Consider the following 13,431-nt stretch of genomic DNA (forward strand, 5'->3'; position numbering starts at 1 on the left):
TATGTGAACTGTAATCAATAGCAATTTTTAAAACTGTGAAATGATACAAAAGGATAATCTCATCCGTTGTCTCTTTCTGTGTGCAAGGCATTATACCAAGTGTCCCAAAACATTAACTGTTCAGTCATCAATATTTTTTTTTTTGGATAAGAATTCTTTTTTATATCCCACAGTATAACTGGAGTGGGATGAAAAAGGAAAATATAAGATAGTTTCATTCATATAGGAAGTTATCTTAACAGCCTGTACCAAAGTAGTTACTTCTTCCCCAGCGGTTATGAAAGCTACACATAAAATCACCACCATGAAAAACGATACCCAGTAACTCTGAATGCTGACATAGAAAGGACAGTGATGAGAATAAGCATTCTGTGGCTTCAGGCTTTGGTAGATGGCTGGATCTCCCAAAACATAAGCAAGGACTGAAATCCAAATTAAAACTACTGTAAAGAAATAAAACAACTTTTGCCACTTAAATGAAAGCTTGGTTGTTTTAGAGAAATTCAGGCAATAATCTATACAAGCTATCAGGAAAACTGGATAATGCAAAAAGCCATAAGTTAAGGAAATAATTTCAGTAAACAGGCAGATGTGGTATTTAGTAAATCTAATGCTTAAAAGTACGAAGTCCCTGAAATACAATAAAATGGAAATGTTTACCAAAAGTAAAAGATCAGCGAATGCTAGTGAAATGCAAAAATATTCCATAAAATTTCGACAGGTGTTTTTTCTTCTCATTACTAGTGTGAGAATATTTAATAATATTTTCCCAAGTATGATCAAGAATAGCAGACAGTTAACATCTAGGGGCTGGTTTGTTTGATGTAACTGGTACTGAAAAGAGCAGTTCTCTGAAGAGAGAGCAGTCATATTTTCAGTTAAATTTCAAGAAGACCTGCTGGAATACACATAAAACACCGCTTCCTTTATTTTCCAGCCCTGGGCATGGTGATGCACACCGGTGGTTCCAGCCGCTTGAGAGGCTGAGGTGGGAGGACTGCTTGAGCCTGGTAGGTCAAGGCTGCAGGGAGCCCTGATTGTGCCACTGAACACAGCCTGCGTGACAGAGCAAGACCTTTCCAGTAGGTCTTCCTTGACTGATGATCTTTCTATTTAATTTCTGGTTTACTGCCTTCAATTATGTTACTTTTGGTTCCTTGCATTTCATGTTGCTATACCAGAATGCCATGTGAGTAAGCTCTGAGGATCGATGGCCGCCGGCTCCGCAAGGTCGAAGCCCCGGCACCTGCAGCGCAGGTCCAGTCATCAATATTTAGTGGCTATCCATTCTAAGATACAAATTTCCATTTCTCTCTTTCTTTCTCTCTCTCTATATATGTATATATATAAATGACACTTTATCTTAAAGGATTTCTCATGACCTTTACTAAATACATTAAGAAGAATGCCAACCAGTGCCCTTTTGTGTACTGAGACTTGGAGTCAGGTGATTAAAACAGGTAACATGAACTCTGACTTTACAATGTATTATAGATATAAATGCTCTAAGCTAGGAAAGATTTTCCACATCCACCATCAAAGATGGAGCCTTTTATTCCTCAGAAATCATCTCTTTTTAGGTCGTAAAAAAGAGCACAGCTGCTGCAGCTCATGATGCAGTATCTTCATGAGCCCAGAGCACAGAAAGACCCTAAAAGAACTACCACAGCACAGCACTCATTCTTGGCACGGGAACCAATGAACTACTCTATTCTGCACATGACTGCCAGAGCAGGCCACTTTCCTCTTCTGTGAGATTTTAAAAGCTCCCCAAAATGTTATTACTCCTATTTGCAATACACAGAACATGGAAGAAAGGCTGTTTCCAGTTCTCAGCCTTTCAACAACTCTAAATGTCAGTACTCGTAGTGGCATCATACAAAGTAATACACAGTGTGCACATCGGGGCAAAGCACATATTGAGCTAATTAAGAGCTCGCTGTAACCTAGGATTCAATCGAATATTATAGCAGAACATGAGGAAAGTGCATCTGAATTCTGTAATGAATATACATGCTGCAATAACATAAAAAACTATGGCAGCCTATTACAAACAAGCAAGAATCGTTTTGTGCCAATAGTGGGTCTTTGTGTGTTTGAACTCCCACCACGTAAGGACAAACTGAATAGGCATGCTAATGACCTACGATTATCAAATTAAAAATGAAAATGCTAAAGGATGCCAGAGTGAACATCAGTGAAAGCCACACGAAGACCAACTCTCCTTTAACTTTCTACAAATAAACTATAAATTAGAAACACAAATCATCATGAGTGGCACTAACATTCAAATGAAGTAAACGTGTAGAAGACTAACCTTATAACTTTGTTCTTTTGTAAATTTCTTGGCCAGCTCTTAGCCGACGGTGATGTTTACCCGCTCCTTTGCCCACAGCCCGGTAAAAGCATGGCGTGGAGGGACTGCTGCCCAAGGGTCGGTGTTGCTGGCTGTCCTGCAGCTCACAAAGCCATGTGCCATCTGCTGTGCAGTGGAGTTGTGGTGTACCCTCCCTCCTGCAGGCTGCAGGCTGTCAGCGAGGATCACCTCACAAAGTTCTTTGGAGAGAGGGAGGCAGGGATATGAGTGCAGCGCCAGCCTCCCCTGCTCCTGCCTGCCCACCCCGCCTGAGGGCTCTACTCACCATCCTTGTCAGCAGCACCAAGCTCCTGGGGGGCTGGGGCCCCTGGAGTAGACTCATTAGCAGGGTGCTGGACCTCGTGGTTGATCATAAGCTGCATCACTGGCCCCTGTGGCTCCAGCAGCTTCACCTGGAGATAGGGGTGCTCAGCTGCCACGCCGGTGCCAGCACCCATGCTCATGCCCACCCTTATCCCCCTCACCCCTGCAGAGATGTTGTACACCTTACCTTCATCCCCTCCTCGGCCTGGGACAGCACGCTAACATCGTTCTTCTGGTGCTGGGTCTTGGCCACTGCCCTCTGACGGTCATTTGGTTTGATGGACTTTCCTGTGGGAGGACAGGCTCAGACACTGGGGCCCCTCCCACCACCCTGCAGCTCCCACTGCCCTGCTTGGCCTCCTGCTCACTTATCATGTCTCTCTCTCCAGAGAGCGGAATGAATCTGAGTTCTAGTTTTTCCACCTGCTTTTTCAGGTCCGCATTCTCCTTAGCAATGTCCATGAAGTCTCTCTGGAGCCGAAATAATGGGGTCACATCTCAGCAGCGACCTGCCCCACCCCCACCCTTCTTGGACCCTGCCAGGACTCACTCACCTGCAGCTTGTCGAGGGCTCCCTGAGGGCCCGCTGTGTCTCCCCACACCCACACTTGCTCCCAGTCCCTGTGGCCACGGCTGCTACCTCTGGCTCCTTCAGGGCCGAGGCCACTGGGTGAGCCTGGTGCCGGCAGCACACCTGTTGTTTCTGCAGCTGCTCACGGAGACGTGCCTACTCCTCCTGGGCACCGGCTCCAGCATCATTCAGAAATGGCACCTGAAGGCAAGAGGTAAGCATTCTTGTAGAGGCATACACAGGACAGGCGGGGCAGAGAGATGGAGTGCAGCCCCTTCCCTTGGGGCCTCAGAGAGTGCACCTGTCGGTCACGAAGGTGTCTGACCACCAGCTCCGGGAAGGGTGAGGGTCCAGAGGAATCAGAAGGTGGGGAAACCAAGAGCATGAGGGGGGCTGGGAGGGACCACAGAGGAAGGTGGCCTGCCCAGGCTCCTGGCCCCTGGCTCCAGCCTAAGAGACGGCCTCCCTTGCCTAGACCCCCATGCCTCCTTCCCCAGCCTCAAATCTCACATCTTTCTTCCCACCATTTAAACTCTAGGCCACAGACTGCTGAAAAAGCAGAGGGAGCCAACCACCATCTGCCAAGTGTGCTACATGCTTAATGCTTTCCACATATCATCTCATTTAATCCTCAGCACCCACACAAGGAAAATGCTAACTTCCTTTGGAAGTTAAAGAAACAGAGACTTAGAGATGCAAAGTAGGCTGGGTGCGGTGGCTCAAGCCTGTAATCCCAGCACTTTGAGAGGCCGAGGTGGGTGGATCACGAGGTCAAGAGATCGAGACCATGCTGGTCAACATGGCGAAACCCCGTCTCTACTAAAAATACAAAAAATTAGCTGGGCATGGTGGCGCGTGCCTGTAATCCCAGCTACTCGGGAGGCTGAGGCAGGAGAATTGCCTGAACCCAGGAGGCAGAGGTTGCGGAGAGCCGAGATCGCACCATTGCACTCCAGCCTGGGTAACAAGAGCGAAAGTCCGTTTTTGTTTTTTTTTTAAAAAAGAGAGATGCAAAGTAGTCGAATGGTGACCAGTGGAATCAAGCCCAGAATCCAGTTTGGATCTAAGGAGACTTCCGTTTTGTTATGTTTTGTTTTGGTATGTTTTGTTTTGGTTTGTTTTGGTTTGAGACAGTGTGTTACTCTGTGGCCCAGGCTGGAGAGTCATGGTGCAAACTCAGTTCACTGCAACCTCCACCTCCGGACTCAAGCGATGCTCATGCCTCAGCCCCGAGTAGCTGGGATTACTGGTGTGCTCCACCACACCCAGCTTTGTTGTTTTTGTGGTTGTTATTGTAATTTTAGTAGAGATGAGGTTTCACCATGTTGGCCAGGCTGATCTCAAAGCCCTGCCTCAGCCTCCCAAAGTGCTGGGATTACAGGTGTGAGCCACCGCACCCAGCATAAACAGCCTCTCACACCACTGTCTCTTGCCCTATGACTGGGGGGCTCCATGCCTCCAGCTGGAATGATGATGTCCAGACCTGGGAGGAGCCCAGGGCTGCCTGCCTCTAAAAGTCAGAGGGCAGGAAGCAAGAAATGGTCACAGGACTGCCCTGGAGGGTGCTGGGGTCCCCTGCCCCCAGGGTGGAGCTGCCTGTGGCCTTGCACCTCCCCTCCCAAGAGGCCAGTGCCTGCCTCCCAGACCTCCTGGATGGGGCAGAGGTTACTGTCCTGTGCGTCAAGCTTCTCCTGCAGCTCCTTTCCTTCCTGCTCCAAGTGCGGTGCGCTCCTGTCCTTGTTCTTCTGGACAGAGAGAAGCATTTAGTAGCCACCCACTGCAGCTGGAGAGCCAAGAACTTGGTGTCTGCCTCCCATGGCACCAGGAAGGGTGGAGACAGGTTAGAAAAATTGTCTCATTTCTCCCACAGCCATCGGAGCAGGGTTCTGGCTCACAGGTGCCTTTAGAATGCCCATTTCACGGGAGGTCTACACTCTCACATTTTACGGGTGGGAAAACAAAGGCCTGGAGGGCTGGGGAGGAGGGCAGCCTCCCCAGGTGGGCAACAAACCAGCTCCGCCTCCTGCTCCTGGAGCCCCTCCTGTTCAAGAAGCCTCTCCTCCTGTTCTCTCACAGCCTCACCTCCTGCTCCCAGAGCCTCATTTTTGCCTCCTGCCGTCTCTGCTGTTCCCGCGGCTCATCTCTCAGGTACTTGGTTTCGGTTTTTAGGTTTTTCTCCAAGTCAGAGGGCCCTGCTGGGTGCTTCGGGGGGTCAGCTGAGAAAGAAAGCAGACAATAAGGGCCTCTGGATTCTCAAAAAAACAAAAACAACCAAAAACACTCTTCCAGCTGTACAAGCTCCCCGAACCTGGCCTCACTCTAATGATTCCTCACACCCAAATGGTAGCCAGTCTTCCAAGCCACTTTCAGATAGAGAGCACTGTGGGTGGCTGATGACAGGCACCCTCCCTCTTTCTGATGGGGACACTGAGGCTCATGGAGATGACAAGACTTGCCGTCTCCCAGCACAGGCCTCTCTCCCTCTGCTTCAACGCCCTTCCAGCCACCCACCTCCCTGGGGCACTCTAAGCCACCCCCACAGCCCTCTGATGCCAGTCCTGCTCCTGGGTCATGCCAGTCCCATCTTACCCAGATGGCTTTGTAGTGGGCAAGGCTCCCCTTCAGCTTCTCGATTTTCACTGCGTCTTGGCTTTTCTCCATTTTGAATATTTCAGTCTGCCCAAAGCAAAGGGAAAAAGGGCCCTGGAGAAAGGGGCTGGTGGCTCGACAGGCTACCATCTCCCCCTCTGCCCCCAGCTCCACACAGCCCAGTCCTGTGACCACCCCTGGCTGGACTATTCTCATTTTACAGATGCCCAGAAAGATCCAGTGACCTATCTAAGGTGGGGGGCTGAAGGATCAGCTCTCACTTCTCCTACCATTTGGAGCATTTTGTGCTGCCACCGCGTCCTCTCTCCTCTCTGTTTTGAGTTGTTGAGCGTATGCGTCTCTTTCTAGCTGAGCTTTCTTAAGACACTCCGTCACCTGCAAGAATGGACCCAGAAGTTAGGAAGGGCTGTCACTGGTCCTCACCTGCTCCTGGCCACCTGGGGTCATCTTCCTACCACATCTCTCCCTCTGCAAAGTCTCACCTCTGCCACCTGTGCTTTTAGCAGTTCCCGCTCCTGTAGAAACTGCTGTAACTGCTGCTCAAGGACTGCTTCACGGCGGCTCGAGGGCTGGATGGTGAAGAGTGAGAAGCTTCAATCCGGAGAACCTGGGCCATTCCACACAGTGCCCCTTAAAAGTGCTAGGGCTCGGCTTAATACACAACTAGGTCAGTAAAGATCAAGTCACTTCCAATCCCGTGGTCTGGATTTTAAAAGAACTCAGTAAAGTTGAAAGGCACAGTTGGAAGGTCACAATTACAGCTGGCTAACAGAGGCTGAGAGAGATCAGATCATATTCTATTGTTATTCCTGTCATTACTACCTCTGTTGGGACCTTTATTGAGCGCGTCACCAGGTAGCGTGCGAACAATACCATTTAACCTCACAACCACCATGTGAGGCAGTTACTACCATTACCTCTATTATGTAGATGGAAAACATGGAGTATTAGAGGTTAGGTGGCTGCCTAAGATCACTTAGACAGAGCTGGGATTTGAACACCCAGGTCCATCTGATTCTCTTAGTCCATTTTTTTTTCTGTTGGGTGTGGGGGCACAGACAGGAAGGGGGAAATGAATCTTTTGCTCACTTTTTGAAAGGATAATACATTCACATAGTCCAAAACTTAGAAGGTACAGAAGGGAAGTATCTCCCAGCCACCTGTGCTCTCTCCTGAGGTTTTTTTACAAATCCTTGCAGACATGTTTTATGTATATTATCATAGTGCATACACACACACACACACACACACACACACACATTTCCTCTCTCTACACAAATAGTAACATACTAAAGCTAGTCTTCTGTACCTTCACAGTCCAAGTGCCCAGTCCCCCACCTAGGACTTGGCCAAGGCCATAGCCTGGTAAGGGCAGGGCGGGCATTTGGCCTCCAAACTCTGCGTCCAGTGCTGGCTCCCCATAGCGCCCTTCAGTTCACCCACAGCAGCCCCAAGGGGAAACTGGAGCCTAGGATTGGCAGCATGGAATCAGGGGACCCCACTGGACTCTTACCAATAAGTCAATGGTGTTATTCAGTTCACTGGTTGTGATGGAGCTCAAGTCCAGGGCTATTTGTAGTTGGTGTGCGCTCTGAGGCGCATGCGGAGAGGAGGAGTGGGAGGAGGATTGGAGGAGAGGTAGAGAGAACAATCATTAGGATTGGGGTGTGTGAGGGCTGTCTTGGCTGGCAGAGGGGCACCCAGTCGTCGCTGTGGGAGGAGGGTGGAGGGCTCGCCTGCAGGGTCACCGTACCTCAGCTCAGGGCCTCTTACCTCTGGATCTTTCAAGGTGGCACATGGCGCAGGGCCCTCCTTGTGAATACCTGCTGTTGACTACAAGAGATGAGAGTGCACATGGAGGTGTTCTGTCTCCCTCAGTGTCCAAGCCTCTGACTTCCTTTCTTCCCATCAGCTGGCAGCATTTTCTGTTCTGCCTCCCTCAGACCCTTTGTCCCATAACTCCTTTGTGCCAGCTCCTCTCATGGTTCTTATCTCCCACCATCCCACCCTGGGGCCCTCTCAGTGACTCTTAAAGGGACAGCCTGACAGCAAATGGCTGTTCTCATCGGGCTGGCTTCCCCTTGAGACTGGGGATGAGGAAAACCAAACAGCAAGGACCATTTCCTGGGTGTCCTGGGTGTTTACAGCAGGCCATGTACTAGGGATTAACAAAAAAACAGCAATAATGAATTTCCTTTCACCTTCACAAATGGAAGTCAGACAATATCACCTCTATTTTACAGATGTGAAAAGGAGAGGCCCAAAAAGCTCAAGGAACTTGCCCTAAATCATATCCCTAGCAGATGGAGAGGCAGGATTCAAACCCAGAATTCTTAACCAGGACCCAGAAGTTCTTCCACAATCTTAATAATTACCCTCTACTGCCCCTTGGGCCCCTTTTCCCCAGAAGCCTGGCCAGCCAAGACTCACCTGGCGTGGTGACTGGCAACTGTCCGATAAGTCTGACCACCCCCTACTGCTCGTGTTCCCCCAGGAACAGCCGAAATGAGAAGACTAGGCGAATTAGGCGTTCAGGCTTTATTGGGGGGGCTCCGGGCGGACCGAACACCCGGGGTAGAGAGTAGATCGGCCGCGTGCAGACAATGGGAGACAGGCTTTTTATACTGTGGTAGAAACAATGGGAGACAGGCTTTTTATACTGTGGTAGAAGAGGCTGCAGTAATCTTCCACTGCCGTTGAGCAAGAGAGGGGACGTGCTCTTTCTCAGGCGGAGTTTCTTGCGGCTTATCGGCTATCTCCTAACAAAGGAGGGTTTAGAGGCCTGCCGCGAAAAGGGAAGGGGGGGATGGGGTCTTGCAACCTAGCTAAACATTAATGGTAGTACTTTGCCACTGTCGTTGGGGTTTTTCCAGTTGGCTGTGGTAGGGAGAAGGGAAGGCCGGTCCTAACATTCCTCACTCTTTATTGTGGAATTTGGGCGTAGTTGTCTATCTTAGCTTCTTCCTGCTGGTGTGGGGCGTTGTAGGGAGGAGTTATAAAGAGTTAGGTTATGTTAGTTTCGGCTTCTCCTGGGATGAGGGGTTGTAGGAGCATCTGGTTCACTGCGGTGCGGGTTAGTTCTTGGAAGCAGCGTTGAAGGAACTGTAAGAAACAAGGAGCAATTAGTAAAATTAATCCAATTGCAATAACTGGGCCTAATAGAGGAGTTAAGAGGGTGTACATAGAGGAAGTCCACCAAGTGGTGGCTTCAGTTGAGAACTTTTGTCGGCGCAGGTCTGTGCTGATCTTCTGTAGGTTTTCAATCCGGGTTTCTACTAGGCCGGATTCATTGATGTAGTAGCAGCATTCTTCTTGTAGGAAGATGCAGGTTCCTCACCGCCGAGCGGTCTAATGCCCGACGATTTTGTGGGGCGACCTGTGCCACTGAGGTGATCTGTCTTTGGAGAGAGGCTAAAGATTCTGCAGAATTGTCAATGGCGGCCTGAAACTGAGAAGTTAGATGTGCTAGAGCCTGATGGGAGTGGGCTAGGGCTCCTCCCCCTAGTCCAGCTCCTAGGGCTGATCCGGCGAGAGAGAGACCTACTGCTAGAGGTAAAAAGGCGGCCTGTCGTACACGATGATGTATGAATTGTTGTTGGAACTCTGCTGGGGACTAAATAGTTAATCGGGGCACAAGGGTTACTGCTTAAGCATAGGCTGGGGGAGTGTGTAGAGGAGTTGAGGGTTTTGAAAAGTGTTCTGTTGCACCATAAAAAGGTTCTATGAGGAGTGGTGAGATTGGTGGTTATGGGTATAGTTCGGTTGCAGGTGGGGGAGCTGTTCCCATAGCAGACTGGTATTTGCTGGTTTGGGGGTAGAGAGACTTCTACATCTGCTATGGGAGTAGCCTGGGAAGGCGGTATAGAGGAGTTGGCGTGAGTGTTAGATGGAACTGCGACTAAAGGGGTTTGTCCTAGGGTGGCGCACATGAGGCATGAAGATAGGTTTGGTAGACTCGTTCGGTTGGCAAGCTGGTTAGTTATTTTTAGGCCTTCATTAAGGAGGGTTAGCCATGAGAAAGGCTGGGAGGATGGCTGAAGTTGTTGGGTTAGCGCTTGTTCTTGGGTGTGAATGGAGGAGTGAATTTTTTTAAGGTTAGGTGCTAGAGCTATTAAGGTTTTCCAGATATAGAGGTGGGAGGAGGGGTACCCGGTGGAGACTGTATCGTATACTGCTGCTTTTTGGAGTGTGGTCCAGCGGGAGTTCGAAGGGTCAGGGATTTGGAGAGAGAGATAGGGATAGCCGAGGGAGTTGGGGGTGCGGTGGTATTTTAGTTTGGAGTTCCTGTGGTTTCTGTTGGGGAGACTCGGGTGTATGGTGCAACTAGACCAGGTACATCCCATGCAATTTAGGTAGGAAGATGTTTTGCAGGCGCCTTCCTGATCATAAAGAAAACAGAAGGCAGGATTATAATCCATGAAGATGTACGAGGCTCGGTCTATGTTGAAATTGGTGAAGTTTAGAAAGATGGGTGAATTGCACCCTGTAGGAGGGCAGTCAAAAGTGGCGAGGAGGTGGTTGTGGCTGTAGGGAGGGGTGTTGCAAATGTGTGTGGTTTTTGTGTAATTTTCAGTTAGGTAGAATCTCCATATAAGAGGGTTACTGGAGGTGTTGTGGGGTTCTGGTAAGCTTAAGAGATAGAGGACCAGTAGAGGTAACATTCCAGGAGGGTTTGGGAGGCACATGACGTGCTCTTTTTACTCTGGTTAGGTATACCCACGAGGAGATTTCGGCGACTTTTACTGCTGAGGGGGTGGTGAGGATAACTGTGTATGGGCCTTCCCACCTGGGAGTTAATGGCTTTGGAGAGAGTGACTTTATAAAGACCAGGTCTCCTGGGGAAACTTTCGGTATTTGGTCAGAAGAGGAGTCGGGCGGTATTTGCATGTTCTGGGAGAAGTGCTCGGAGGAGGGTGAAATAGGGCAGGTAGGTAGGTAGAAGGGGGGTGTCTGGTGGTAGGGGGGAGGAGAGTAAGAAGGGCCATCCGTATGGCAGCTCAAAAGGGCTGAGTTGTGAAGGGCCCTGGGGGCTTGCTCGGAGCCTTGTTAAAGCGATAGGAAGTAGGGTAACCCAGGACTGGCGGAGTTCGAGGGCAAGTTTTGTTAGGTGTTCTTTGATGAGGCCGTTGACCCGTTCTACTTTACCAGAGGATTGGGGATGGTAGGCCGCATGCAGTTTCCACTGGATCCCTAGGGATGTGAAAACTGCAGCGGTGATCTTAGAAACAAAGGCAGGTCCGTTGTCTGACTGGATGGTGGAAGGAAGGCTGAATCGGGGAATGATGTCCCGGACGAGGTGCTCGGCTATAACTCCTGCGGTTTCAGAAGCTGTGGGGAAAGCTTTGATCCAGCCTGAAAAGGTGTCAACCAGGGTTAGTAGGTATTTAAACTGTTTGTGTTTTGGCATATGTGTAAAATCAACTTGCCAATCTTGGGCTGGTAGGTGGCCGCGTAACTGGTGGATCGAACAACGTGGGTGACAGGCTCCCTGACTATTGGTTTTAGTGCAGGTTATACAATTAGAGTGGATTTCTTTTATTGTGGAAAGGAGGCCCTGAGGATGGAAGAGAGGGGTGAGAAAGTGAAACAGGGCTTTTGGTAAGCAAAAAGGAAATAGGAATCTGGGTGCAGGGGAATGGTGAAGAAGGCATCTTTGAGGTCTAGAACTGAGAAGTGGGTGGTTGTAGGGGGAATGTGGGAAAGGATTGTGTAGGGGTTAGGCACTACTGGATGAACGGGAATGACTGCTGCATTGATAAGGCGGAGGTCTTGGACCAGGCGGTACTGACCTGAGGGTTTTTTTCACAGGCAGAATGGGAGTGTTGCAGGGGGAGTTTGCAGGAATGAGTAGTCCTTGAGCCTTCAGCTTATTTATGATAGGGAGGAGGCCGAGGCGGTGAATTTTGGAAATAGGAAACTGAGGGCGAGAAGGGAAGGCTGTGGGGTCTTTCAGGAGTATGAGTATGGGTTGGTGGTGCAAGGTTACAGTGGGGGTATCAGTATCCCATACTTCGGGATTTACATCGGAGAGGAGTTCGGCCGGAGGAGCGGGGGAAGGTGAGCTGGCGATGAGGGGTAAGAGGAAAGTTTCTGTGTGTGGAAAAGTAATGGTAGCTTGCAGTTTTACTAGGATATCTCGTTCTAGGAGAGGTATAGGGCAAGAGGGAATGACTAGAAAGGAGTGGGTAAAAATGGAAGGGCCAAGCAGACAGGTTAAGGGAGGAGTTTGGTGAGGAGTGGAGGGGGACCCATCAATGCCCATGACAGAGACTTGGAAAGGAGTGGTTTTGCCTGAATATGAGGGAAGTACGGAGTAGGCAGCCCCCCGTGTTTAATAGAAAAGAGACACTCTTACCCGCTACCTGAGCTTAACACTGGGCTTGGCAAGGGTAACCGGAGTTGGGAAGCCAGTGCACCGATAATCGTCCATAAACCCTAGTAGCTCTGGGAATAGGTTTTCCCGAGTACCTGACTCCTGACTGGCATGGGCAGGGGCCTGGTTTTCGGAAACGTGGCCTTGCTGCTCCCCAGTGCGTCAGTTTGGAGGAACTGAGGCCCTGGGGGAGCTTGGACAATCGGATTTCCAGTGTCCCATGAGCTGGCAGATTGGGCAGGGCTTTGTAGGAGGACGAGGCTGGGGGCAGGCTTTGGACCAGTGGCCCTCTTTCCCACATTTGAAACACGCTCCGGGAGGGGTGCGGGTATTTGCTTTACCCTTGTTATTTTCTGCCAGCCGAAGGGCTGCTACTAGGGCTTGGGTCTGTAGAGTGACCTTTTGTTTCATACGCGCTTGGCGGGCTGCCTCGGCTGCGTCTTCCCTGGCATTAAAGACTTTAAAAGCCATTTTTACCAAGTCCTGTATAGGGATTTCAGGGCCGTCTTCTGCTTTTTTTTTTTTTAGTTTTTTCCGAATGTCAGGGGCTGATTGGGAGATGAAGCGTGATGCTAGGACGGTGGCTCCGTTTTGTGAGTCTGGGTCAAGGCGGGCGTAGCGGACTAATGCTTCTTGCAAGCGAGTTAGAAAGAGGGCAGGGTTTTCATCTGGTAATTGGGTGATTTCTCTTAATTTGTCATAGTTTACTACTTTGTTGGACACTATATCCATGCCTTTGAGGAGGTATTGGACCATGCGGTCTCTGTGGGGTATGTCGGACCCTGGGCCTGCCTGATAATCCCACTGGGGATCCTTGTTAGGAATAGCTTCAGCTCCAAGGGGCACCTGGTTATCTATAATATGGTCTTTATCTGCCTGATGCCGAGCAGCAGCGAGAATGCGCTCGTGTTCTTCAGCTGTGAGGGTGGAGATGCAAACTACCCGAATGTCATGCCATGTGAGGCTGTATGCCTGGGTGAGAAATTGAAATTCTTTAATATAGGTGGACGGGTCGGCTGAGAAGGATCCTAAACGTTTCTCGATTTGGGACAGGTCTTGGAGTGAAAAGGGGACATGGACCCTTACTAAACCTTTGGTCCCTGCAACTTCCCTGAGGGGTGCTATTACTGATGAGTTATGAGATCTGGTGTGGGCAGATACGGGGGAAGTCATGGGGGGAGGTGTTTCTAGGGCGGA

General features: G+C 49.8%; 3 protein-coding genes across 3 annotated transcripts in view; all 3 read right to left on the reverse strand.

Annotated features, from left to right (window-relative positions):
• LOC100407951 (putative G-protein coupled receptor 160) lies at positions 1-1,250 on the reverse strand. Its single transcript, XM_054239910.2, has one exon. The coding sequence runs from the start codon at positions 868-870 to the stop codon at positions 121-123; it is 750 nt and encodes a 249-aa protein (XP_054095885.1). The 5' UTR covers positions 871-1,250; the 3' UTR covers positions 1-120.
• On the reverse strand, positions 132-8,556 carry LOC144577398 (golgin subfamily A member 6B-like). The gene is made up of 12 exons (XM_078334850.1): positions 8,292-8,556; positions 7,635-7,694; positions 7,375-7,452; positions 6,344-6,430; positions 6,131-6,236; positions 5,841-5,927; positions 5,334-5,467; positions 3,235-3,452; positions 3,049-3,151; positions 2,868-2,968; positions 2,643-2,769; positions 132-2,556 (listed from the first exon to the last, which is right to left on the reverse strand). The coding sequence occupies exons 9-12, from the start codon at positions 3,140-3,142 to the stop codon at positions 2,357-2,359; spliced, it is 522 nt and encodes a 173-aa protein (XP_078190976.1). The 5' UTR covers positions 3,143-3,151; positions 3,235-3,452; positions 5,334-5,467; positions 5,841-5,927; positions 6,131-6,236; positions 6,344-6,430; positions 7,375-7,452; positions 7,635-7,694; positions 8,292-8,556; the 3' UTR covers positions 132-2,356.
• LOC144577233 (uncharacterized) overlaps positions 8,385-13,431 on the reverse strand; it is a 6,265-nt gene continuing 1,218 nt past the window's right edge. Inside the window, exon 4 of the mRNA XM_078333177.1 lies at positions 8,385-11,213. Within this exon, the coding sequence (XP_078189303.1) occupies positions 10,720-11,213 (494 nt within the window). The 3' untranslated portion in view covers positions 8,385-10,719. The remainder of the gene's footprint in view (positions 11,214-13,431) is intronic.

The sequence above is a fragment of the Callithrix jacchus genome, chromosome 8, assembly GCF_049354715.1.
Source record: "Callithrix jacchus isolate 240 chromosome 8, calJac240_pri, whole genome shotgun sequence".
Lineage (NCBI taxonomy): Eukaryota > Metazoa > Chordata > Mammalia > Primates > Cebidae > Callithrix > Callithrix jacchus.

What these genes read in the sequence shown, in the direction of transcription:
- LOC144577398 (XM_078334850.1), bottom strand. Translation starts at nt 3,142, where the DNA reads ATGGACATTGCTAAGGAGAATGCGGACCTGAAAAAGCAGGTGGAAAAA. An exon ending in TGGAGAGAGAGACATGATAA is followed by an intron (nt 2,969 to 3,048) that starts GTGAGCAGGAGG and finishes GTCCTCCCACAG; the next exon opens with GAAAGTCCATCAAACCAAAT. An exon ending in TGGTGCTGCTGACAAGGATG is followed by an intron (nt 2,557 to 2,642) that starts GTGAGTAGAGCC and finishes CTCTCTCCAAAG; the next exon opens with AACTTTGTGAGGTGATCCTC.
- LOC100407951 (XM_054239910.2), bottom strand. Translation starts at nt 870, where the DNA reads ATGACTGCTCTCTCTTCAGAGAACTGCTCTTTTCAGTACCAGTTACAT.